Source organism: Balaenoptera musculus, chromosome 1, assembly GCF_009873245.2.
Source record: "Balaenoptera musculus isolate JJ_BM4_2016_0621 chromosome 1, mBalMus1.pri.v3, whole genome shotgun sequence".
Classification (NCBI taxonomy): domain Eukaryota; kingdom Metazoa; phylum Chordata; class Mammalia; order Artiodactyla; family Balaenopteridae; genus Balaenoptera; species Balaenoptera musculus.
The window spans coordinates 26939899-26965850 of record NC_045785.1 but is presented as its reverse complement, the minus strand read 5'-3'; the positions used below and the strand labels follow the sequence as shown (position 1 = coordinate 26965850).

The window sequence follows — 25952 nt, the reverse complement described above, 5'->3', positions numbered from 1 at the left end:
CTCAGATATCAGCTTCTCAGCGAGGCCTTCCCTGACCACCTTTCTGCAAGGTCCATACCCCCACTTCCAGTGCAGAATACTCCCCATCCTCCTTCTGCATTTATCACCACCTCACTTACCATAAGGTTTACTTATTTATCTTGCGTATTGTCTGTTTCCCTCTGACTGGAATGTAAGCTCCATGAAGGTAAGGATTTTCTTTTGTTTCATTTGCCGACGAATCCCTAGCACCTAGAAAAGTGCCTGACACATAATAGACACTCAGTAAACATTTGTTGAATGAATGAATGTTTCAACACAAATGTTGCCTCCTGTGTGAAGCCTTCCCTAAGTCCCATCTGCTCTCACTGTGCCTCGACACCTCAGTTATAACAATTCTGGGGAGCCACTGCGTGTGAGAAACACTTGGGCAGGGATGAAATCAAGCTTTTCATGATGTAGTGCTGGTCCTGGCCCAGTGTCTGGCACACAGTAGGTGCTCACTTAATGAGTGTGGGAGGGAAACATTCATGAGTACCTACTGAGTGAGGTGCCTTCACTTCTGTGCTCATACATACCAAGGAGCTGGCATTTAGAAATGGGCTCATTCTCTTGAAATAGACCGTGACCCTGTAGAACGACATTCATAAGAATAGTTCAGGGCCACTGAATAAACTCACTTTTATCTCCATCCCACACTTCTTCTGTTTATCCAACTGTCAGCTCCATCTCTCCACTGGGACATCCCCTGCACACACTCAGCCCTGGTGTCCAAGACTGAACCCTGGTTGCCTTCCACACCACAAGGTGCCCCCCTCCTGAGTTCCCTGCTGCAGGAAGCGGCAGCTTTCATCCATCCAGATGCTCATAGCTGAAGCCTGGAATCCATCCCTCCAGACCACTAGTCCTGTAGATTCTACTTCCTATCTCTCAAGCAGGTCCTCCCCCCACCCTCCCAGGGCCTTAGCTCAGATCACATCTGGCCTCACCTTGACTTTGGTGACTCTGCACTATCAAGGGCATCCTGCCTGCTCCCCCAGCTCAGACCTCATCTATGCCACAGCCACAGTGGTCTTTCTAAGATGCAAATTTAATCCTGTTTCCTCACTGCCTTTGATCCTCAAGATGAAGTGGAAAGACAAGGAGAACTTGGCATCGGTTGGGCATCTAACACATGCTAGTCTCTGGCTAATGCTTGGTACTGTCACATTAATTATGCCATTCAGTTGTCATAAGAAACCATTCTACAGAGAAGCAGAATGAAGCTTAGAGAAATAAATCACCCAAGGTCCCATGGTTGGCAAACTGTGGAACCTGATTTCAAATCTACACCTTCCTGATCCTAAAATCCGTTTTCTTTCCAATATGGTCCGCTGCTTCCAATCTTTTCTGGGCCCAGCACTCTCTGTCATGAGGCTCCTTCTACATTTCCAGTACCATCGCCCATCATTCCTCTCTGTTCACTCTGTGTTAGGCCATCTAGAACTACTTATCTTAGATATGCCTTGTGCTTTTGGGCTTCCATGCTTATGACCTTTGGTTCTCTTTTCTCATAAATGCCTTTCCATTTCTTCTCTAATGATCTCCTAGTCATCCTTCAAAACCCAGCTCTAATGACACCTCCTCCATTAAGCTTTCCCAAGTTGACTCACCCAAGCAAAGTAATGTACTGCTTTATCTCTGTCCTCAAAGTGTGAATTGTACTCCTGGGAGACAAGAATGGGTTGGTTAAGAGCATAGGCCCTGAAATCAGACTGTTGGGCTTAAAAATCCCAGCTCCTTTAATCACTATAAGCTGTGCCTTTGGCAAATAACTGAAACTCGTTGTGCCTTGGTTTCTTTACCTGTAAAATGGGAACAGTACTTCATAGGGTCATGAAACATATAGAGTAGTTAGAATAGCACCTGGCACAGTGTAAGTGCTTAATAAGCAGTAGCTTTGATTGTTGTTACTCTACTGCCTCTGATACACGTTTGAACCCTGATATTGCATTTTTCCTTTCTTTACAACTTAGTCCACATCTCTAATACAGCATATGCTAAGTGGATTACGATCACTTACTTGCATACAAGCTCCAGGAGGGCAGGCTTAGGAAATTTGGATAACTTCCACTAAGTCACCCAGCTGGAAACCATAGAGGAGGGATTCACACTGAGTCTGCAATAATTGAAAAGCCAGTGCTCTTAACTATTTTATGTCAGAGCATGTTCCTTGGATCATTGTTTCCGAATATCAAGTCTCAGCTGGGATTTAGGCTGGAGCAGTGACACTCCACCAGGATGTGCTGCAGGGATGAGTAAGACGTGGTCCCAGCCCTTGGGGATTCCCAGCAAGTTCAGAACCTAGAGTGGCAGACAGACATGTGACAGGTCATTCAAACAGTGCCAAGTACCGTGTCTGAAGTTGGACACTTCGCTCCAGGAGCACAGAGGAGAGAGCCGTTACTAAAAGCTTGGGGAAATGAGGCTTTACCGAGAGGTGGCTTTGGAGTTGGGTCTCAAAGCATCAGAAGACTTACTCTGGACAAGGGGTATCCCAGGCAGAGGGAGCGATGTGAGCAAAGCCCGGGAGGTCTGACCACACACAGCACTAGAACAGAGCTGGCCTGGGCCCAAGGTGCAGGAGGGAAGATTGCAGAGGTCCGGCCAATCTATGACGGGCCTGGAATGCCCTTTGAGTTTTGCCCAAGGGAACTGTGCTGAGTTTTTGTTTTGTTCCCTCACATCTGAGGTGTACCGAGATCTGGTGGGAAAAAACATCCTGGTCACCACAGTCGTGACCGTGGAAATAACTGTGACAACTGATTTCTCCTTCCTTCCTTGTCGTTGCAGAACAGTGTGGTATAGTAGTTAAAAACGTGCTCCAAAGGGCACAGTTCACCCAACTCGTTAGCCTCGCTTGTTGGCTGTGTGACCTCAGGCAGGTTACATCACCTCCCTGTACCTTGGTTTCCTCATCTGTTCATTGAGAACAGTAATAACTAAAATTCTCAGAACAGGGTCTGGCACGTCATAAGAGCTTTGGAAGTGCTTAGTATCATTGTTATGAGGCCATTTCAGACTAGGGTCTTGGGGCACCCCCTCTGCACGTCGTGTCCCAGGACCCTCCCTGCCTCTCGTGGGTGAAGCGCAGGGTGAGTACCAGGGCCTGGGAACCTGACCGCCTCCCAGTGAGCCTCCTGTCTGTGTCCACAGCGGACGACGCATGCGGCGGAACCCTGCGGGGCCAGAGCGGCATCATCTCCAGCCCGCACTTCCCCTCGGAGTACCACAACAACGCCGACTGCACCTGGACTATCCTGGCCGAGCTGGGGGACACCATCGCCCTGGTCTTTATTGACTTCCAGCTGGAGGACGGTTACGACTTTCTGGAAGTCACGGGGACTGAAGGCTCCTCCCTCTGGTAAGCATGCCTTTCCGCCCCCTCCCCTGTGCCCTGCAACTGTGGCTTACTGGGGTGTGGTCCCCTGGACCTGCAGCTGAAGGCCCCTTTGCCACTTCCTCCACCCACTGCTGGAGAGCCTTCCTCTCATCATAATGAGAAGTCACTACACATTTTTAGAGCTGGGGTAAATTCTTCCAGTGATTTTGGTATCTGATTTGAAGCATGTCCTTGCTGAAGAATTACAGGATGGGCCTTGGTCGAGTAACTTGCAGTAAGACTAACAGCGTTCTGGTCTCAGGACATGGACAGGGTCTCAGTGAAATGATTTGAAATACTGTTCCCTTTCTGGAAGCATCCAACAAAGGGAATAGAACCCTGAGTGGCAGTTGCTTTTCCCATCCCCAGGGCTCTGAGATGGGACAGGCATTGTGTCTCGATTTCTGCGGGAAGAACTAGCCTGCTCCCTGTCATTCTGGCTTTCCCACAAAGCGGGGCTTTTGTGAGGCGTACTCCGCTGCCATGGAGACCCGGTGTTGGCAGGTTCGGGGAGAGAGGGATGATGAGGGCTCACCAGCCTTAGTTGCTTGTGGTCTCCCAGAGACGTGCCCAAACTGAGGTCGGCTTTGGGAGTGTTTAGCTTCCTGTTGGGGTGACAAGCTGCGAGAGTGGTGGTGTGGCGTTCAGAATGTGTTCTCGTGTTCTCCTGGTGGCTCTGTTATCAGGACAAGGGCACCGCTGGGACCTGGGTCAGCACATCGGGAGCCAAGAGAAGGATGCACTTAGGTGTGCTTCTTTGTAGCCTTCGTTGCTGCGTGGTGCTGGGGAAAGCAGGGCTCGGTGCCTGGGACGGAGGCAGAGGAGGTGTCACCGAGGGCTCTGAGAGAAGCAGAAAGTGGTAGCTGCGAAAGTCAGGGGCAGATAGCGCCTCAGAAAGGCAGACACGGTGGTCAGCAGGCTGGGGGTGCAGGCGGAGAAGGGGAGGAAGGGTGGGAGAGGAAGAAAACAGGTGTCGGCGGATATTGAGCACCTCTTTTGTACCAGGTTTCATGCTATGTTGTAGAAACGCCAGTGGAGAAGGACATGGTCCTTTGAGGGAGAGAAAATCAGACAAACCCACAATAGGAGCCAAGTATGACTCTCTGAGAGGGATAAAGCGGTAACAGACTCCTGCCAAATATGGACTTAGAGCTTTGGGAACCGGGAAACACACATTTCCTGGTGTAGTGGAAGGCACACTGACCTGGGCGTCAGAAGACCTTGGTGTCATCAGCTCGTCGCGTGAACTTGGCCACGTCAGGTCATCTGCTACCCTGGATGGGGTGTTGAGAGGGACATCAGACGGCTGATGACTAATTGCTGTGTGGAGGCTGGTCCAGGGCCAGTGGCTAGCACCAAATGGTGCTCAGAGTTGGGGTGGAACTCTAGATGACTCTTCACTGAACTGCACTCCCAGGGACCTGCCCAGCCTGAAGACCTTCTGTCCCCCTGCCTCTTTTTGTAAAATACCTATTTTTCTGATCATAAATGTAATACGTATGCTCCTATAGAAAACACGGAAAATATTAAAAGGTATAAGGAAATAAATAACAAGTATTAACATTTTGATGTATTCCCCTTTGGCCTTTTTGCTTTGCCTAGATCGAGCTAGCTGGCCATTTATATATATATTAATATTACAAAATTAGGAACTTAAAATATATCAGTAGTTATGTACTTTTAACTTAACATTATATCATGAAAATCTTTTTCCTGTGTCATTACAGATGTCTCCAAAGCATAATAGGTATGATAATAGTATTTATTTTGTAAATAAACAGTATTTATTGAGCTTTTGTTATCAATATTTGGCAGGCTAATTATAAGCTCTTACAGCTATAATTTCATTTCGTCTTCTATGAAGTAGGTGGCATAATTTTCCTCCTTTTACAGATGAGGAAAACGAGGCCCAGAGAGGTTATGTCACTTGTTTGAAGTCACACAGGTAGTAAAGAGCAGAGCTGAGATTCAAGCCCAGGTTAGTTGGACTTGAAAGCCCATCTTCTTAGCCAGTCAGCACAGTAGTCATGCTACGTTTGTGAAGGACTGTTGGCTGTGTGGCATTCCCTCCTGAGACTGACACAATTTACTCAATCAGATCTCTTGATAGATTGTTTCCAAGTTTTCACCTCTATAAACAGATACCAAGATGAATATCCTTGCCCTCTCTTCCAGCCCCAAGGCCTCTTCCACTCACTTGTTTGTCTGCGAGCCAAATGGTCTCCCACAGCTTCTGCCCCCCAGGTGTGGGTCTACACGGTTGTCCAAACTTCTGGAGTGAAGCAAATCTGAAAGATTATTCCTTTTCCTATTAAGTCACTCAGTGGGGAAGGAATTAAGCAGAGGAAATCGTTAAGGGAGTCATTCAGAACTCTTTGCTATAAGATTAAGTTATAATTATTTACAGGGTTGATGCATTGCCAGGCAGGATGCATTTGTTGTTCTAATTTATACCTGCATAGCAACTACGGATAAGCAGACTTGGAGGCTCAGGACGTACGTGCAAAGAACCTGCTCTTTCCCCAGCCCCTCTCCTTTATGTATCCCTGGATTCCTGTGAAAATGTGATGCCCCTGGTTTATAAGTATACTGCTTTTATCGGCATACGTTACGATTTTAGGCTGTTCTCTTGAGTTCTGCACCAAGCATAGAAAGACAGCAGATCTTCTTAGAAAAGATGAATTTGAACAACTGGGCATCCCTTTATCTATTGAGAAAACAGAGACACCTTTGAGAGAAAAAAATCCACTGTCTCCCTTATCGGGTAGCAGATTCGTGCTGATTCAGAAGAGGGTGGTGGCATAGACTGTCCCTGACTCAGTTTCCACACTCTCCTCCTACCCCAAGGGGGAGTATAAACAGGAGAGTTTAAATTAGGGGTTCCTGTGGTTTGGATTTCATGGACTAGTAAAATTTCCAAACAATCGGGGAAGTATAGGGTTGATAATTTTTTATTTTGCCAAGTAAGGATATTAGAGAAAAAAAAAAAAAAAACCTGCCAACTCCTCAGAACATTAATTTCATAAAACAAAGGACAATTCAAAGCCAAAAATATGGCAGGATATAATCAACTGCACTGACATAATGAAAGACGGGGGTGGGAGGAGTGTACGTAATAGCGGCGTTTGCCGGTAACTATAAAGCCCTGTGATGTATATACATCAATCAGTGGCTCGCTGCTTCCTGTTGTGCTCGTACATCACTGGCCTCTGGGAATCCGACCATACACGTTTTGAGCAGGAAAAGGTTGTTACTATGGTGAGCACTGAACCCTGTAACTCTGACATGCTGAGAGGGTCTCAAGCATCTTAGACTTACTCTCCCTCAAGTTAATTGCCTTTCTGTGTGTGCGATTGACCAGGAGCAAAAGCTGGGTTTGAACTGACTGAGAGTTACAATCCACATAGTAGATTTGGTGTTACTCCCCCACTACACACACACGTACACACACACACACACACAGCCAAAGGACACACACGCCCCAAGTCATCACCATGTACACATCACCATATACACATCACCCATCACCATATACACATCGCCATGTGCACATCACACATCACCATGTACACATCACCATATACACATCACACATCACCATGTACACATCACCATATACACATCACCCATCACCATATACACATCGCCATGTGCACATCACACATCACCATGTACACATCACCATATACACATCACACATCACCATGTACACATCACCATATACACATCACACATCACCATGTACACATCACCATATACACATCACCATATACACATCACACATCACCATATACACATCACCATATACACATCACACATCACCATATACACATCGTCATGTGCACATCACACATCACCATGTACACATCACCATATATACATCACACATCATCATATACACATCACCATATACACATCACACATCACCATGTACACATCACCAGGTCAAACCCCCGGACACGTACATGCTTCTAGTTCTAGTTCACCGAACTCCATTTAGGGGCCAGATTTCCTCTCGCTGATCTTTCTCGGGGGTAAGTAGTGGTCTTTGTTCTGCTCTGACCCAGTCTTGGCAATAACCTTCAGGGAGCCCCATTCCTTCCCCTCCAATTCTAGGTAAATACTCTCACCACTGCTCCAGTTCCTCATGAGGCCCCTGGATTTTCAGAGGGCTGGGGCTGGGGGATGCAGAAGACTCTTAAAACCCGGGGTTCTGGGTCCCTGGAGGGAATCAGGATTGTGTTATCATAACGAGGAGAAATAATTGCCAGCCCATTACAGAGCCGGCCTCTCCATCAAGGAGAAAATCAGTGAGTTAAAGTCTACCCAGAATCTGTCCCCTTCTCCCTCTGCCTCACGCTGGACTCTCTCCATTGGAGTCTCACCAGACACTTCCTCTGGGCTACAAGGAAGGAGAGGAAGCCAGACACTCCTCCAAGAACAGGGGTGAGGTCTGTGCAGCGTCTCCAGGATTAGGTGTCAAGCCTGCACCTTGGCACCTAACTGGGGAGATAGCAACCTCGGGAGTCAGGTGGACTTGGGCTCAAAACCCAGATCCACTTCTTAACAGTTGTGTGATCTCAGGATATTTACTAACCTCTCTGAACCTCAGTTTCCACATCTGAAAAATGGGGCTCATTTTACCAACCTACAAAGCATATGGAAAGGGATAAACATGCAAACTGGTGCCTGGTTTATAGTAGGAATAATAGTCCTGGGATGGGCACAAGAGGCAGGGGCTCACTCTTTGAGGGGAAAAGGGTAAGATGAGGCATCTCCAGCCACTCGGAGCCTCCCATGAGGCCATCTCCCAGCCTGCCAGCCCAGTGGCATCTTACCAGGCAGAAAGGCACACACATAGGCTGGTCACTCTGCCTGATCCAGCTCCCAGGGGAATTGCCTGGAAACCAGGTAAGGTAGACTGGCAGAGAGCCCCTGGGTCAGACTAGAGGATGCCCTTGCAAAGGTCAGAAGGTGGAGGGTGATTTTGCTGAAACCGTCTTCCCAGAGCTGCACTTTCTGAGCACATTACGGGCAGCAGCTCCTCCTCTCTGCCTGGACCCAGCCCCAGGCTGGCCAATTAGCTGCTTTTTAGAAAAGCAGAGGAAGGTTCAACTCATTCAGCTACCAGTGGCTACTCTGTGCAGGACTGGGAGCAGGGGCACTCGCCCGGAGCCAGGCACAGCCCCTGCCCTCAGGGGCCTGCAGATTTGGAGAGCAGGGGCAGAGAGTATGGAAAGGATATCCAGGAGAGCACTGCAGAGAGAGGGGAGGAACATCTCTGCCTGGGACCCGCTCGCTCTCTCTGATTGATGAGGATGCAGGGTTTGTAGGGCCTTCCTCCCTCCTTTGCTCCTTCTCTTCCGCTGTCCGCCCCACCCCCTTGGCAATTTCCTCCTATAGCAGGGAGGGCAGGCAGGGCATGCCCTGCGCTCAGAATTGAAGCCACCCTTTTCCTGGGGGCCAGCAGAAGTGCCAGCCACCGGCGTGTGTTCGTTGGGGTGTGTATGGCTCCTTCCCACATCTGGGATTTCTGTGTAGAGCCCAGGACCACTCTCCCATCTTCTGTGGGTCAGTCTCTGCTATGATTCCCAGCCTCTCTTCCTTGCTTCCTTCAATATACTTCAATTTTCGTTCTTTGTTTCACTCCAGTCATTTGGGATCTGCTGCCCATTCTCTATGTGCCCACACCCCCAAGCCTAGCCCCCCCTGCAGACCTCTATGTGACAAACTTGCCTCCACCAAACATGTAAAGTAGGAAAAGGAAGGAGAACACACTGCAGGGCTTCAGAGGAGGACACTATCCTGGGGCGAGAGACCAGGGCCTCCAGGCGGGGCCTGCACTTGAGTTGGGCCTTGAAGGGTGGGTACCATTTTGATATGGGAGATGGAGATGAGGGGGTAGGTGGGCATCATTCTAGGACTGCTGCCTGGGCCTCCTGGCCAATGTAAGAGCTCCCTTCCCTGATCTAGGAAGTGGTCCCAGGGATTCTCTGGTGAAGATTTTCTCCACCGTGCACCCACCCTGGGGCTCTGACATCTACCTCTGAGCCTTGGTGGCCCCTTCCACCTGGAGAAGAATAGAAGAAAGTCGACTCCACTGTCTGGAGTTCCCAGGTCCTGTCCCCAGGGCCACCCAGTAGACTTCAGCTGTTTTTTGAAAAGAAAACTTTCCTGGAAAGCAGGTTCAACCTACTCTCTGAATTCAACTTTGAGGGTTTTTCTTTACCTTGTTTCCCTTCATTTGTTTGCTTTTGTTTTTATAGGTGGGGATACAAAAACTCCCATCTACTTTATAGACATTCAGTTTGAAAATTTTGCTAGTAACATTTTATCCTCTTGGAAGACCGAGTTTTCATTGTTAAGCATTTTGCACATGGAATTTGAGCCAGCTAGAACCATTTGCTCTCAATGACTTTTAACTAGATATTTCATTCAGGAGTCATTAGATTCAGATATAATTAGAATGAGAACAGCATACCAATGGGGATTTGTTAATAATAACTATTCACTTATTTATTCATTCACATATACTTTGTCAAACCATTGGTTTAGATCATTTTTGTTCTTTGTTACTTTTCCCCTATTTATTTTTGGTAATCATTTACTGCCAGCCTTCTATGAACTAGGCTCTGCTAGGTGCTAGGGAGACAAAGACACAGTCCCATCCCCAAGGAGTTATTTATTTACTCCACAAATGTTTATGTAATAGCCATGCACTGTACAGGACCCTGGAGCTCACAGTCAGAGCGAAGAGGCAGCATATAATTAAGTGTTTTACAATCTTATGTGTTAGGTACTTTTCTAAGAGGTATACAGAAGTTCCCATAGGGGCTAAAAAAAGAAATGTAGTAGCTAGAATTCTTTTGGTTCAAGACGTAGAAACCCACCTCCAGCTGACTCAAGCTAGAAAGGGAATATGTTGTCTTCTGTAACTGAAAAGTCCAGGGACTGGCTACAGGCACTGCTGGATCAAGGTGTACAGATGTCCACAACTGCAGATGTCCACAGTTGCTTCTCCCCCTCCCACAGCTTTGTTCTCCCGTGCGTTGGCTTCAGTCTCAGGCAAGCTTTACCCATGAAGTAGCAGAGGTGACTGCCATCAGTTTCCTCCATCCTCCTGGTTTAGCAATCCTAGCAGAAAGGAAGTGTGTCTTTCCTAATGGTTCCACAAAAGCCCTCAGATGATTCTTGATTGGCCCAGATTGGATCATGTGCTCCTCCACTCTCAATATCAGTATAGCTAGAGAATGTTCTCTTTGACCACTCCCAGGTCACATGACTATCTGTCCTGCCCACACCTCTGACTGGGAGTGGAGAAGAGGTGGGTCACCAAAGGAATACGGGGTCACTGGGAAGACGGAAACAAAGGACGTCCTCTAAAAAAAGGTCTCAGTCTTCTGTCACGATGGAGGGGCTGCTGGGAGGACTCAGATAAATGAGTCCCAGAGGGGATGACTTTTGAGTTGAACTGAGGGCTGAGTAAAAGCTTGCCACCGGCATGGAGCAGGAAAGCCTTGGTGTGTTTGGAGCTTTGCAAGTGCGGGGTACAGGGTGCAAGAAAGCAAGGGCAGGATATGAGGCCTGAGATGAGCACAGGAAGAACCTTGTCCCCATGTTCATAAGCTGGGAGAGGATTCCATAGACTGCAGAAAGCTATTGAAGTATTTTAAGCAGAGAAGTAACATAATCACACTGAATCTTAATTGGGTTCAACTAGAAGCCTCAGAAACCAGCTATAAAACTCTGTGACCCCTCAGGCAAGAGATCATCCAGCCCTGAATTATGGCAGTTATAAAGGGATGGAGCAGAGGAGGTGACATCAGAAAACATCTCAGATATAGAATCAACTGCTTTGGGGGCTTCATTGCAAAGGAGGAATGAAGGCAGGGGAGGAGTCTGGAGTGAATCCAAAGTTTCTGGCTAGATGACTGTGGTAGGATCATTTACCAGAGGAACACAGTGGAAGGAGCAGTACTGAGGGACGGTGATGCTCTCTGGCTTCCCCAGCATGAAATGGGCACAGAGAGAGAAGTTAAGGCCATAGCAAGGAAGGAGATACAGGGACCCAGGTCCCCTTGGTTACTGATACACAGTCTTTGGGATAAGACTAGTGGAGATGGTCATGGGACAATCAATAGCTATGGCTGTAAAGTTGGTATTTGAATAAATACTGTGGCAGGGCCTTGAGAAGTCATCTTCAGGATCAGCACCAGCATCATCTTCATCAAGAGTGTCTCCTTCAACATCTTGGTCAGCCTTACCATCTCCATCTTTACTGCCATCAGTTTTCCATCATAATTCATTCAAACAAACTACTTAAGCCCTTCTATCGTCTGACATTGAGCTTGGCACTGGGAATACAATGGTGGAGGAGACAAATTAAGCCCCTGTCTTTGTGGGACTTCTGGTCTACTTGGGGGAAACTGACATTAATAAAAGAATCACAAAATAAATGTAAAATACACTTGTGATAAGCACCATGAAGGAAATGAACAGGATGGGGAATAATAGCAATGGAGACCTTATTAAGATAAAGGGTTCAGGGGAGGCCTCTCTGAGAGGGTAGGATCTAAGATTAAGACCTGACTACTGAGAAGGAGACACCGTGGGGGGAACTCAGGATCAACATTTCAGGCAGAGGGAATTGCACATGTAAAGGCCCATCGTCACAATGCCCTATTTTCCTTTGAACTTCATACAGGGAAGTGGCATAGGCCTATGCCTGTCCTCTGGGGTTTCAGACTGTTTGAATGCCAGGAGCAAGGCAGGGTCAAGGTCTCGGGCTGGCAGAGATGTTCAGGAAGCAGCTGAGCTGGCAAGGGGATGGGCCTATGCCAGCCAAGACTCAGAACCTCCTGCCTTCCTGTGGGTCTGTGACACCCTTGCTTCCCTCTCCTTTCCTGCCACATCATAATGCTTTAAGCCAGCCCAAGAAGCTGTTCTCTTCTCATGGAGCCCATGAAATTACATCTGTTGTCTCCATCAGGAGCCAGGCCATAAATAACCAGCCCTTTAAAATCTCATCTCCCGTATTGGAGATGGAAGTAGCATTACTGGCTCCGCAGCCGAGCAGTGGGAAAGGATTAGTGCCCCAGCGTGCTGCTGGCAGAACAGGCCTGGAGAGCTGGGGAGCGAGGCTGGGGCTCCTGCACACGCCACAGGGTGTCAACGTGACTTCCTTGTTTGCATCACTGAGAACTTGTTCTCAGGAAGAGAACACAAGCCGCAGCTGGAAGGGGCAGGAAGTGAGCCAGGGTTGTTCGCTGTCGGCACAGTGTCTCCTCTAGAGCTGGCGATTTGGCCAAGTTCTGTGTGTGGGAAGCTGAGGTCGGGCAGCTGGCCTGTACCCCGTGGGTCTGACTACATGCAACAGGTTGGTAATAAGTACGGCGTCTGCGTGGCAGCCCGTGCCAGGACCATGATGGGCACCAGACAGCAAGATGCTCTTGCCACCCTCTCTTGAGGAGCTTCCAGATGCCTGATGGTGCCGCTAAGTCAGATGGAAGGAGCTATCCCCTTCCAGGGGCCCATCATTCTGGCATGATCTGCCTTCCAGAATGATGTTAGTTCGTTCACAATGTTCAAGGCCCCAGTCCTGATCTCCTTCTTCGCACTTGGCCACAAATGTTTGTTCTACTCACTTTTGACATCACCTAGCCCATGTTTCACGCTGGCTTTTGCCTGTCCCTTGCTCTTACAATCTCTTCTGGCTTCCTAAGACTGCCCTACCTCCCTGTTTGTAACCCTGAGCTTATATTTCTTTTAATCCCAGCTTCTCCTCATCCAGTGGCTGGTGTGTGACAGCCACAGCCTCACCAGGGAAGCAATATTCACAGAGAAAACTAGCATTTGACAATCTGATGAAATGGCAGATGGTCACTGTTGAGCTCAACAGATTCCATCATTTGGGAAAGGAGAGGGCAGGCTTGGTTTGAAATTAACAGTGAGGCTTCAAGGAATAGTAGAACTCCAGTGTCCCTGAGAACTTCTCATCTGCGTTCTTGGAAGAGTGGTCTATCTTGGCTGCCTCTAATTCTTCTGTCGCCAATGATTCCCACCTACTTCACCATGCCTTCTACCCCCAGCCTTGCCCTGAAGCCATTTCTATTAAGATCATCATGAGAGAAACAACCCCCACTCCAAACACTACCACTTCCAATGCCAAAGCCAAAAGATCATCTTTAGGTCTCATCTTACTGGATACTTCTACATTCCTTTACGTTGTTGGTTATTTCTCCCTTTGGAACTTTCCTTTCTCTTTTTTTTCTTTCTCAAGCTACTGTCTGTGATTCTTCTTGACCTCTCTGACCATTCCTTCTCTGTCTTCTTTGATGACTCCAAGATTCTGCTCTTGCCTTACTGCTCTGTCCATTCCACACATTCTTCCTGGGTAAACTTATCTGCTTCTGTGGCTTCAGATAAACCACCTGTCTCTTTACAACTCTCAAATCTGGCTCCCTAGCCTGGCCTCCCCACTGAGCGTCAGACTGTGGAGCCAACTCTTGTTGGACAGCCCCACCTTGATGTCCCCCCAGTGTCTCCAACTCAACAGGTCCCAACTTCACTCATAATCGACAACTAAAATGATCAGAGTTTGTTTCCTTTCTTAGTTTATGGCACCACCCTCTACCAAGTCATCCAAAACTCTGGGAATCATCCCTGTTTAATCCCTCTCTCTCACCAGCCACATTCAACTAATTGCTAAATTCTCCCAATGTACCTCCTATAGCATATTTTGCAGTCTTTACTACCACTCCCCCAGTTCAGCCCAGCATCTTTTCTTCTTTGTGGGTTGTAATAGCCTCCTTGCTGATTGCTCAGCTTCTCGGTGCTCTCTAATTCATCTTCCCCGCTGCTACCAGAATGGTTTAATTAAAATGCAGATCTGACATGCTAAGCCCCAGGCAAAAGCTTTCAATCATCTTCCATTGTCTACAGAATAAAATTCCAGCCCTTGATAGGCCCTTCTTGATCCAGCCCTTGCCTCCCACCCCAGCCTTGTCACTTGCCACGTCCTTCTTTGAACTTCATTAACCCTAACACTCATTGGTATAACACCGCAAAGTTTTATTTCTCGCTCATGCTACACATTTATCACAGGAGTGGCTCTAATCCACATAGTCATGCAGGGGAGGGGGGTGAGGGGGTGGGGGGGCTGGTATCCAGGCTCTAGGATCTTATAGCTCCACCATCAAAGAGAGTAGAGAATCTAGCATGGGCTTTTCACTGCCCCAGCCCGGATATGATACATACCATGCCCACTCACGTTTCATTGGCCAAAAGTAGTCACATGGTCCAGCCTAGCCATAAGGGAGCCTGGAAACACGATAGCAGATGAAATGGTTGGTGAGCCAATATCTCTGCCACACCTCACATTTCAGTAGACAAATGCCCTGGCTCTTGTCAAAGAACAGCCCCTCCCTTTATGCTCCAGCTCTCATCTTCTCCAAGGATTCCCTGCTAGAGACATCTCCTCTTTCTTGCACTCATCATTTTTCTCTTCCCTCTTAAACATTGCTTAATGTCAAAGAACATAGAGACATGTTCTAATATCTACCATCTGGAGTCAAAACAAAAACAGCACGCACCAAACTCCCCCATCGCTCAGCCCCATTCAGCTACAGCCTTGGGAAGATTGCTGGTGACCAGGGTCACTCCTCCATCTTCATCTGACTTGGCTTCTTGGGAACATAATACTGGCCATCTGTCCTTAAACTAGTTCTTTCTCCTAGCTGACTTAAACCACGTAGCTAGCTGTCTATGGCCATTCCTTCTCTGTCTTGTTTGCTGTCTCCTCCACTGTTCAAGCTCTGTCCACCCTTTACATGTGGACTTCCCAGGGGGCCCTGGGACCCTCCTCTTCTCCATTTACCCTCCCTCCCAGGTAATCTCAATGAATCACTGGTTGGCTTTCAAAATCATCTATATGCCAATGGCTCTCAATTTCAATGTCCAGCCCTAAGGGACCTTTTGGGCTCCATATATATGGACAGGAATCTCAAAATCTTAACAGGATCTCAAAATGAACACTTCGAAGCAGACTTTTTTTTTTTAATTGTGATAAAATAAGCGTAATGTAAAACTGACCATTTTAATCATGTTTAAGTGTACAATTCAGTGTCATTAAGTACATTCACATTGTTGTGCAACCAACACCACTATCCGTCTATAGAACTTTTTTCGCCTTCCCAAAGCAAAACTCAGTACTCATTAAACAATAACTCCCCGTCCACTCCCATCCTCTGGTAACTATCATTCTACTTTCTATCTCTATGAATTTGACTACAAGTCATACAATACTTGTTCTTTTTGTGGTAGCATAATGTTTTCAAGGTTCATCCATATTATAGCATGTATCAGAATTTCATTCCCTTTTAAGGCTGAATAATATTCCACGGTCTGTATATACCACATTTTGTTTATTCATTCATCTGTCCGTGGACATAGGACATGCCCTTCTCCCCCTAATCTCTCCTCTCCCAGCCCTCTCCACCTCTGTCTACTCCCCAGAAGAAGCTGCTCTGCCCATTCTATGCCACCAGCATCTGGCTGCTCAAGGGCCTTGTCTCCCAGCTTCTACCCCTGCTGTAGTCCATTCTCCATACAGCAACTGGAGTGACGACATTTACACATCACATCATGTCTCCCCTGTTTAAGGCTTTCCAATGCCTTCCCATCACGCTTAGAATAAAATCCTACAAGACTATGGGGTTACTGCCCACCTCTTTGGCTTCCATCCTATCACCCACACCCACTCACTGCGCCCCAGCTCCACTCGCCTCCCTCCTGTCCCGTGGATGGGCTAAGCAGATTCCCTCCTGGGGCCTGCACTAGCTGTTCCCAGGGTTTAAGATCCTCTTCCTTCATAGTTAAAAAACAAACAAACGACAACAACAACAACAAAAAAAACCCACAAGAAAAAACACGAAAAAGAGCTGGCTGTTTTGAAATGCAGAGTTCCATTTAAATTCCCCTTCCTTAAAAAGGCTTACCCTGTCCATGCAACCTAAAGGAATCCCTCACTATCACAACATCTTGTTTTATTTTAGGTATTTGTCAATCCCTGATGTTTTCTGGCTTACTTATGGATTTGTCTTTTTTCTGTTCCCTCCCTTCTCCCACCACTGCCTGCAGAACCCTGAAAAGCTGCAAAGGCAGGGCTTGGCACTTAGTCGGTGTCCCAAGACTGGCTTGTTGGGAGGAGAAACTTGCTTCCGCCTCACCAGTAACAGTGTCCTGGGGCTAATTGCAAAGGTTAACACAGAGCCTCTCCACCAAGTATTTTAAGTAATAACCTTCCTGGGGGACATTTGCAAATTAGCCCTGACTCCTGCTGATTACTCATCCTAAACTCAGTCTGATTAATAATTAATCAGCAAACTGCTTGGCCAGAGCAGGCTGATCAGTGCTAGAAAGGATCTTAAATTATGCAAGTCACTTGGCCAGTCTTAAAAAAGTAAAAAGCTCAGCAGTCGGCAGAACTGGAGAGGTTTGATTGCAACCTGAGTGAGGTTAAGTTTTCTCAGTTGTTGTTTTCCCTTTTTGTCTTTTTTTTTTTTTTTCCTTTTGACTAAGAAATCAATTAGGCTCGAACTTGCCACCTCAGGGAGAGACTGTGTAGCACAGAAATAGAAATGTGTTAAATATCACTCTTTTTTGTTCCTTCCCTTCAAAAGAGTTTGGGTCTGGGAGACAGAGGTTAAAATTAGCCAGTTTGTTAAGCAGATGCCTGTCTGGCGCCTGATGTCAATTTCTGCAGCCACGTCAGTTTCAGCTATCCCTTCACTTCCTCTGAGGGGCAGCACACAGGGCCTGGCAGGGAGGAGGAGAGAGGGTTGATAAGGGCTACTCACTCCGCCTGCCCCTCCGTTGGGGCAGAATCAATCTGCCGGCAACCTGTCGCACTAGGAGTCCTTGTAGTGCTCTTTGCCTGCTGCCTACAAACCCCAGGGGGACAGGAAAAAAGGCAATCAGGGTGATGAATAGGCTCCCCACTGCAGGAGTGAACCCGGTGACCGCCGGGGACCCCTTTTACCCTCAGTCTGCAGCCTCCATCCTCCATCCTCCAAGGCTGGTCCTGCATGTCTTGCATGTGGCTTCATCTTTCTCCTCCAGATTCCTCTTCTGGTCACTGGTGCTATGGCCGAGGGGGAGATTCAGAGAAAGCAGAGCGATCCGTTGACGTTGCTCTCTGGGCCAGGGGAAAGCCAGGGATATAGGATTTAGAGCAGTTAGTGCAACCCCGATGCCCGTTAGAACCAACACCCAGATCAACTAAGTCAGAATGCCCAGGGCTGGGAGCTGGGCATCAGTATTTGTAAAGCTCCCATGGGATCCCCATGTGCACTGAAGTGGGCGACCACAAACGGGTGGAGGGTAGGAAACTTTGGGGAAAGAGATTATGAAGGACATCAAAGAATGAAGTAGGAAATGGGCTGATCAGGAGTTGACTGTCTTCCCCAGAAATAGAGGGACATCTGTCTGTCTTGTGATGGGCAGGGTGAAGGCAGAAGAGGTGGCCAGACACAGCAGCTTCCAGGAGCCCCAAAGCTCCTGACCTCACTCAGTTCTACCCCCGATTAAAAAAAAATACCCTCTAGAACGCACCCCTTGTTTCCCAAATTGTGATGCACCAACCAACTCCCTGAATCAAAAATCTTGCCTAGAAGGCATTTGGGAATGCAGATTCCTAAGTCCTACCCCAGACTACTAACTCCAGAATTTCTGAGGATTGGGCCCAAATTCAGTATTTGTAACTATTCTCTCAGGTGTTCTGAAGTAGATGAAAGTTTGAGGGCCACACTGGGCCTAAACAGAACTCTTGCCAGGGAAATAGTAGGGTGGGGGTGGATTTTTGCCCATTAAGAAATGCTCCGTCTTCTTATGAATGGCTCCGTTATCGAATTTCTTGGCATGGAAATTCCCAGCTATATATATACACACACCCGGGAATTTCCATATATATATATATTTTTTTTAATAAATTTATTTATTTTATTTATTTATTTTTGGCTGCGTTGGGTCTTCATTGCTGCAGGTGGGCTTTCTCTAGTTGCGGCGAGCGGGGGCTACTCTTCGTTGCGGTGTGTGGGCTTCTCATTGCGGTGGCTTCTCTTGTTGTGGAGCACAGGCTCTAGGTGCGCGGGCTAAGTAGTTGTGGTACATGTGCTTGGTAGTTGTGGCTTGTGGGCTCTAGAGCGCAGGTTCAGTAGTTGTGGCGCACGGGCTTAGTTGCTCCGTAGCATGTGGGATCTTCCCGGACCAGGGCTCGAGCCTGTGTCCCCTGCATTGGCAGGTGGATTCTTAACCACTGCGCCACCAGGGAAGTCCCTCCTGGGTGATGTTTGACTTATATGTTTGTTATGGTTTATGCACAAGGCCAGGCGAGCACATCTATTACCTAAAACAAAGCACACTGACTCCTAACCGACTTTATGAATTTATTTAACAAATGTTTTTGCCTGCCTGTTCTGTGCCGGGTTCTGTGATAAGCCCTGTGGTTACGATGCTGAACTAGAACGTCTCAGCTCTCTAGCTTTGAAGTCTAGCCTCATCTTCTTATCTACCTGGTGGAGGCCCACACAAAGACTGTCTCCTTTGTGTGTGAAATCCTGAGATGTGATAGTATCTCTGCCTTCCCTCCCCACCCACCCACCCTGGACTCCTGCTGTACTAGCACCAGCCACTTCTTCTCTAGCGTCCTTCTCCCAACATGAACTCTTGAAGAGCATGAACTTGCCCCAGCATCCCTGAATCCTCAGTGCTCAGCCAAAGTCCCGGCAACAGGCAGGCATCAAGGTTTGCCGACAGTTTGTTGAATAAATAGAGCCTCTGACATCTTAGAATCTCAGCACCCTCCTCAAAGTTCCATCTCACCCCACCAGAAAGAAAGGCAGGTAGCTCTTTGTCCCACGTACCTGGTCTCAGAGTCCTTTGGCAACGGGACAGATATCACGATAAATCAGCAGGCAAATATCTCTTGATCACCTCAATGAGCCAGTTGGTTCCTGTGCTGAGTGACATCACGTATATTGTCTCCTTGAATCTTCATCAGCATCTACAAGTTAGGTACCACATCTTGTAGAAGAAGACACTGAGCCTCAGAGGCTCAGCATACTCTCCCCACACGCTCTCCTCTCCATCTGGGTTCTTCCCTTTCCATTCTCCGTGCACACCACTCTTGGGATAATTCCTTGCCCTTAGAGCAGGCTCTGGTGCTCTCTATCTGGCCCCTTCGAGTCTCTGATTATCTGCTCCCTCCTGCCTTAATATACCTTCAGGGGTGTAATGATCTTTAAGAGCTACAGGGTGTCAGGCAGTGTACCAAGGGTTTCACATGCATTATCTCATTCAATCCCTATGAAACTCTTGTAAACAATGTACCATCATCCCTATTTTTCAGGTGGAAAAACTAAGACTCCAAGAGGTTAAGACACCTGTCAAAAGTCATACAGCTAGTAAGCACCTGAGCCAGGAGTTGGACGCCGCCCGCGCCAGACTCTAAATTCTGGTCTACTGCCCGTCTCTTCTGCTCCTTGAGCTCTGATTCATTTTCTGCTCTGATCCCATCATTCAAGTGGCTTTTTGGGTCTCTCTTTTTGAGTCTTGGGTCCTCTCTTTCCTCCCTCTACAGGCCTGTAGGGTCAGTCCTGGGTCCCAGCCAGCAGAGGGCGGCCCCTACCTACTGTGCACTGCTGCCGCCTCCAGGACTGCATCTCCCACTCAGTTCTCCTCATGTGCCAAGATAGTCCCAGTTGCAGCAAGTCCCTGGCTCTTGAGCTAAGCATTGAGTTTTCCCTAGAATTACACTGGAGTCTTTCTCTGTTCCTGTGACAGGCCGTTGAGACTTACAGGCTGCTTCCCATGGAGAAGGTGAGGGTAATGCGACTTCTGCCCAGTGCTTCTCCCCTCTCCCAGTTTTCCCTCCTGCATTCTATACTGCCAGCTCCATGAAGGAGATGTGAAACCTCCTTGGAGGATGTTTGTGGCAGGTCGCCTGGAGAATGCTTGTCCAAAGGGCGTGTGGGCTGCTGACTTCCAAGCTGGGTGCTGAGTACCCCCAGCCCCATGCTGGGTCCCCAGTAGGCTTGACCCTCCTACTTGGATACCTGTTGGATCTGTTGGATACCCTTGGATACCTTCCCCCATGATGCCGCAGCTCCAGGTGTCCGTGGCCCAAGTCGGGAGGTAGCAAGGGCTCAGCCTGTTCTACCTCCAGTTCTGGTCCCCGAGCCCAGATCTGCATACCTGGCTGAGAGAGGGACCACGTATCAGGGTCTCCCCTTCAGCATCCCGGGAAAGATCCCCAGGACTCCCTGCTCACCCCTGAACCTCAAGAAAGGCAGAGTTAAGCAAGAGAAAGATCAGGGATTTGGGAGTCAATGTCGGGTTCAGATACCAGCTCTGCTGCCAATAAACCACGTGACCTCAGTTAACTTACCCTCTGGGGGCCTTGCATAGAGTTACAAGAAACATTTGGCCAGAAAGACTGAACAGGCCCAGCTTCCCAGCCTTTAAATCCTGCTTGTGTCCTTCCTCTGACCTTGCATAGCTGAAGTACCTGGAAGGGCCTCCCTCCCTCTCCCCCACTCCTGGAGCCTCCCAGCAGGTGCTCCAAACTGACAGCTGCACTGGCTCCCTTCAGAGATTCCAAGGTGATGTGTGTCTCAGCCTCTGCAGCTGCTTGGTCAGGGCGGCAGCTGCAGGCTGGCCCCCAGCGGGAGGCCACAGCAGGAGGTTGTCATGACCCTCTGGGCCAGGCAGCTCTGAGGTCCCAGGGCCATTTGGCAGGACCCTCAGGGGCACGCAGAGACAGACAGGAGTGAACGATACGGCTTTGACTCTCCCTCTGAGCGGGGTGCTCAGCTTTCTGAACTTCAGGGGCCCCAGTTTTATAAGGCAGGTGGTGGGTCCTCCCCACCCCCCCTTCTCCCCCCAGCCCGCTGGGAACCTGCGGCTTGTGCACAGAGACTTCCTAACTTTTCACGTATAAACGCAACACCACCGACTCCCCTCCAGCAGGAGCCACCCCCTACAGTGATTTTTCTGGAACTGGGAGGGTTTGAAGAAAAGACAAGTATTCTTGGTAGAGCGTCAACTATGTTCCAGGCATCTACACTCATTATTTCCTTTGCATTTTCAAGTAACCGTGAGAAACTGAGACTGAGCAAGGTCATGTGGCCAAGGTCACAGAGCTGACAAGTCGCAGACTGAAGCCGGGGCCCTTTGCCTTCCAGCCTCTTGGTCTTTGTGCCTCTCTGGATTGGGGTGGGAATTCCAGCCGGGGAGAGACTTTGGGTGTCCTGGAAGGATGCCCCCAGGCCTACAGCCTCAGCTCCCACTCCTTCCCCCTGGCGTGGTCCTTGTCTTTTGATCTGTGCTTGGTAGGAGCTTTGGGCGGGCTTCCCTGCTCACTAAGGCCTCAACTGCCACTTGCGGCCAGATCCCTAGCGGACGCCCCATGGGTACAGGACAGACCGCCGGCAGCCTTCCCCTGCAGGAGAGCCCTGTCACTGCAGACAAATGGCCCGTGTCATTCAGCCATGTCCTCCCCATTGCTGGTCTGTGGCCTGAGTTGTCCAGATAACTCTTTTCATTTGATGTTGTCTTTACGGTTGCCACAAAGGTCCCCGGGCAATGACAGCCTAGCCATTGCCCCAACCGAGAGGAGACGCAGGCAGGCCTGCTTCCTGACTTCTGTGTGCTGCCTGTTAGGCTCTCATAATCATCTGAGTCTGTCAAGCTCCATCAAGTGACGTTTTTCACATAAAGGCAAATGTCCCCTAGGCCACGCTCTGAGCTGGGGATGGCATCCCGGATGCCGATGTGGCCTCCACCCTTCCACCAGCGATTTCCTTCACAGTTGCCCATCTTCTCCCAACCCTCGCCCCACGATGCCCTTCTAAGCCCCCCTAAATCCCCCCAATCCCTCTGCTTGTAATCATCCTCCCCCAGCCCCCCCCCCAGCTCCCCCCTACCCCCCACCCCATGCCAGTGCCTTGGCAAGTAATTGCTTTCACAGGGAAGTTGACAAGTCTCTGGCGACTCCTACCCCGGCTGGGAAAGATTCATTATTCTGTATCTGGAAATAACCAGGCCCATCAGCCCAGGGCTGAGATAACACCAGTGTAAAAGTTCTCTGTTCAGGGGAATTAATTAGGATTCCTTATTAAAGATCCAATTAGGCAAAAGGGCATTTTTATCTGTGATAGTCAGCTGCTCCTATTTTTCTAAAGCCATAACTCCAAGTTTAAAAAAAAAAAAAAAGGAGAAAACCAGGGGCTGTGTTTTCCTCTAAAACAATTCACTCTTTCAGTGTCAGTTATGTCTTCATCAGGATGTGAAAATAGATTTTCTCATTCAATTTGCAATGCTTTATGTCCTCAGAGTCTAGTAATGACTCCACTATATCCCTTTAGCAAGAACCACGGCCCCAGATGGGTATTTGGGGAGTGGGACATTTGGTTAGGATGGCTGCAAGAGAAACAGCGTTTTTTAGCAACCCAATTCACGGGCTGGCAGGAAATGCCGGCTCTGCCACATTCTGTCCCTGCGACCTTGGGCCAGGCATTTAACCTCTCTGAGCTTCAGTCTCCTCTCTAAATCTATCTCCCAGGGCCAGGGATAGGATTAGGAGTAAATTGGTGCAATATAATAAAGTGACTAAGAACCACCTCTTGACCGGGATGACCTTTCATCACATGTAGAAGCCAGGAGTCCTTGGACCAGTTCACCTCTCTGAGCCTTGGTTTCCTCATCTGCAAAATGGGAGAGAAATCCCTCTTCCAAGGCTCTGGGAGGATTAAATGAGAATAGGTGAAGGCACCCTGCCTATGGAGGGCGCTTAATACATGTTTCTCAAACCTGAATCGACACATTTTGTATTTCCCTCAAAGAAGCCCAGTGAGGATCCCTAGGAAGAGCTTTTCCTGCTCCCCACCCGGAAGAAATGGAGCTCATTTTGTCCTGGGTGGGGCTTGGGTGTTAAGTTCCCCGGCTGGTTCTAAAGTACACTGGGACTGACACTTCGTGGCTCCCAGAGGAAGCAGTTCAGACAGGAGAGGGGTCACCTCTTGACCTCAGTGGTCGTCCTGCTTTACTCCCAGCCTGGGACCCAATGCCCAAAGTCCACCTGCCCATATGATGTGGACACGCTCCGTGTAAACCCCACAGATATTTTATTTGCATTGTTGAAGAGAGCAGCCACAGCCTGTTTCTCCAGGGAAGAGAAGACTAGGAGGAATAACAGAATCTGAGGCTTCCAGAAAGTTCTGTAGAAAGCATGCTGTCGCCCTCCTGCTTCATTCCACGGATAAGGACACTGAGTCCCAGCATCACTCAGCAAGCACATACCAGAGCCAGGGTGGAATCCAGGCTCTCCAAGTCTGATCCAGCCCTATTTCTACCACCTTTGGTATTTCCAGGCTCCCTACCACTGGGCCAGCGTTTGCCAGACTTCACACCATGTTCCTCTCCCGTCTGCCTGTCCTGACTCACTGCTGTGCCCCACCCAGTGCCTCAGTTTACCCCATAGAGGAGCCACTTTATCTTCTGTGTCCTCTTCTCACCTTTCCTTCATATTCTTTTGATCTCAACACCCCCTTTTAAAGTCCCTGCACCCTCTGACCCCACTCCTTCCACCATGACCCCTCTGCCCTTACCTCTTCCTACTCTCTTGTCCACTCCGGTAGCCACACTGGCTTCCTTGCTGTTCCCTAGACACCAGACATGCTCTTCCTATCTCAGGGCCTTTGCACATACTGTCCTTTCCACCTGGAATGCTCTTCCTCCCAGACATCACCTCACTTCCTCACCTCTTTCAGGTGTCACCTCTAAGGTCACATTCTCAGCGAGGACTTCCTGACCACCTATTTAAAAATTACAAGTGCTTCTTTCTATTCTTCAGTGTCTGTTTTTTTCTCAGCTGGATCCCCACACCTAAAAGAGGGCTGGCATTTGTGGGTTCCAGCCCTTGGTTCCATCCCTGGAAACTTTGATACTTAATAGGCACCATCCTCATTCTCCAGGTGAGGAAACTGAGGCACAGAGAGGTAGCAGGTGGCTTACTCCAGGTCACCGAGGGAGTTAGTGTCACAGGAGTGACTTGCTGGTTGATCTTAAAGCAACTGTAAAGGTAGTTGTGTTCTCAGGGTTATTTGTGTCTGTCTACGTGCTTTGCCCGGGTCCTCAGGGTCTGACTTCACTGAGCGATGCCCTTGAGCCTCACTGAGGCCTCCAAGAGGCAGCCCTGTTCGGGACACACATCCTGGAAACAAACCGTCCTGCTGCAGAAATGCGTTGCTAGAAGAGAACACAGCCTGGGCTGAGAATCAAGAAATCCTCTCCCCCTTGGCACTCCCCTCCTCGTTCCCCTATCCCCCCTGCCAATTCCCCCATCAAATAATTCCTGATAATGAAGTTAAGATGATTCATTGGTTTTCTGATGAGCGTGAATTCATCATCAAAATCTACATATTTCAATCCCCTGATATGTGCTCTCAGATTCCTAACCTGATTAATATGTAAAGTGCTTTATCCTGTGACTTAACAAGAGAAAATCCAGCTTGGTTTTAGGGTCCCGCATGGCTCCCAGCCTGTGGGGTTCTGGGGAGTGCCGACTCCACCCTGGGGATGGTGCAAGGAGCTTAGCGGGGACTGGGTCAAGGTGCCAGCAGGCACCTCAGCTGAGAGGGTGCTGGTTGCCCAGGGTCAGGCCCCGGAATGCAGAGCACTGCAGCCTCAGGCCCAAGGTCTCATCACCCAGAGAGCCCTGGCTGCAAAGTTGTTCAACGTTCACGGGCCCACAGATTTGCAGGGGCTGGGAATAGCCCACACCCCGTGTCTGGGAACCTGGGGGAGATGCAGCAGTCCCCTTCTGAGCCTTTCTGGAGGGACAGCCAGTGTGCCCAGCCAACCTTCATCCAAGGCCATCTAAGCCTGATCCCGGTACCATGTCCCCAAGCCTCTCCGGAGGGCAGACTCAGGCTCAACCAGCAGCCTTGAGCCTCCCTTCCACAGCCCCAGCCCCTGGAGCAGGCCCTGCTGCCGCTCAATCTTCTCATGTCTGAGATGCCTTCCGTTTAAGATCCCGGTCCCAGCCCCTTTCGACCTGCCCGCCAGGCATCCCCGCCCCTCCCCCACCAGATTCTGCTGCGGGCCCAGACTGTACCAATTTCGCTCCTGCTTCCTTGGACTCAGACTGTGCCTCATACCCCCAGGTAGGGCCAGCCTGCCTGTCTCCACCACCCTCATCCCTGACCCACAAACCCATAGGCCCACCCCAACCCCACAGGGTCTCCTGCCAGTTGCCGTGGCCACCCATTTCATGAGACGCTGTTTGCCTAGAGTCAGACATGGATTCACACCTCAGCTCCAGGATTTGGGGAAGGGAGTTCACCTCTCTGAGCCTCTATTTCTTTAATTTTAAAATAGAGCTGTCAGCAGTAATAATTGATACTGCTTAGGGCCGTTGTGAATTTCATATTAGCACTAAGCAGCATGTCTGGCATGTAGATAGCACTCGATTGAGTAGTAGCTGTCATTGTTATTC

At 49.0% G+C, this 25952-nt stretch overlaps 1 protein-coding gene across 1 annotated transcript in view; it reads left to right on the top strand.

Annotated features, from left to right (window-relative positions):
- Positions 1 to 25952, top strand: part of CSMD2 (CUB and Sushi multiple domains 2) — a 653956-nt gene that overhangs the window by 236041 nt on the left and 391963 nt on the right. Inside the window, exon 5 of the mRNA XM_036829393.1 lies at positions 3175 to 3382. Coding sequence (XP_036685288.1) covers positions 3175 to 3382 — 208 coding nt within the window. The remainder of the gene's footprint in view (positions 1 to 3174; positions 3383 to 25952) is intronic.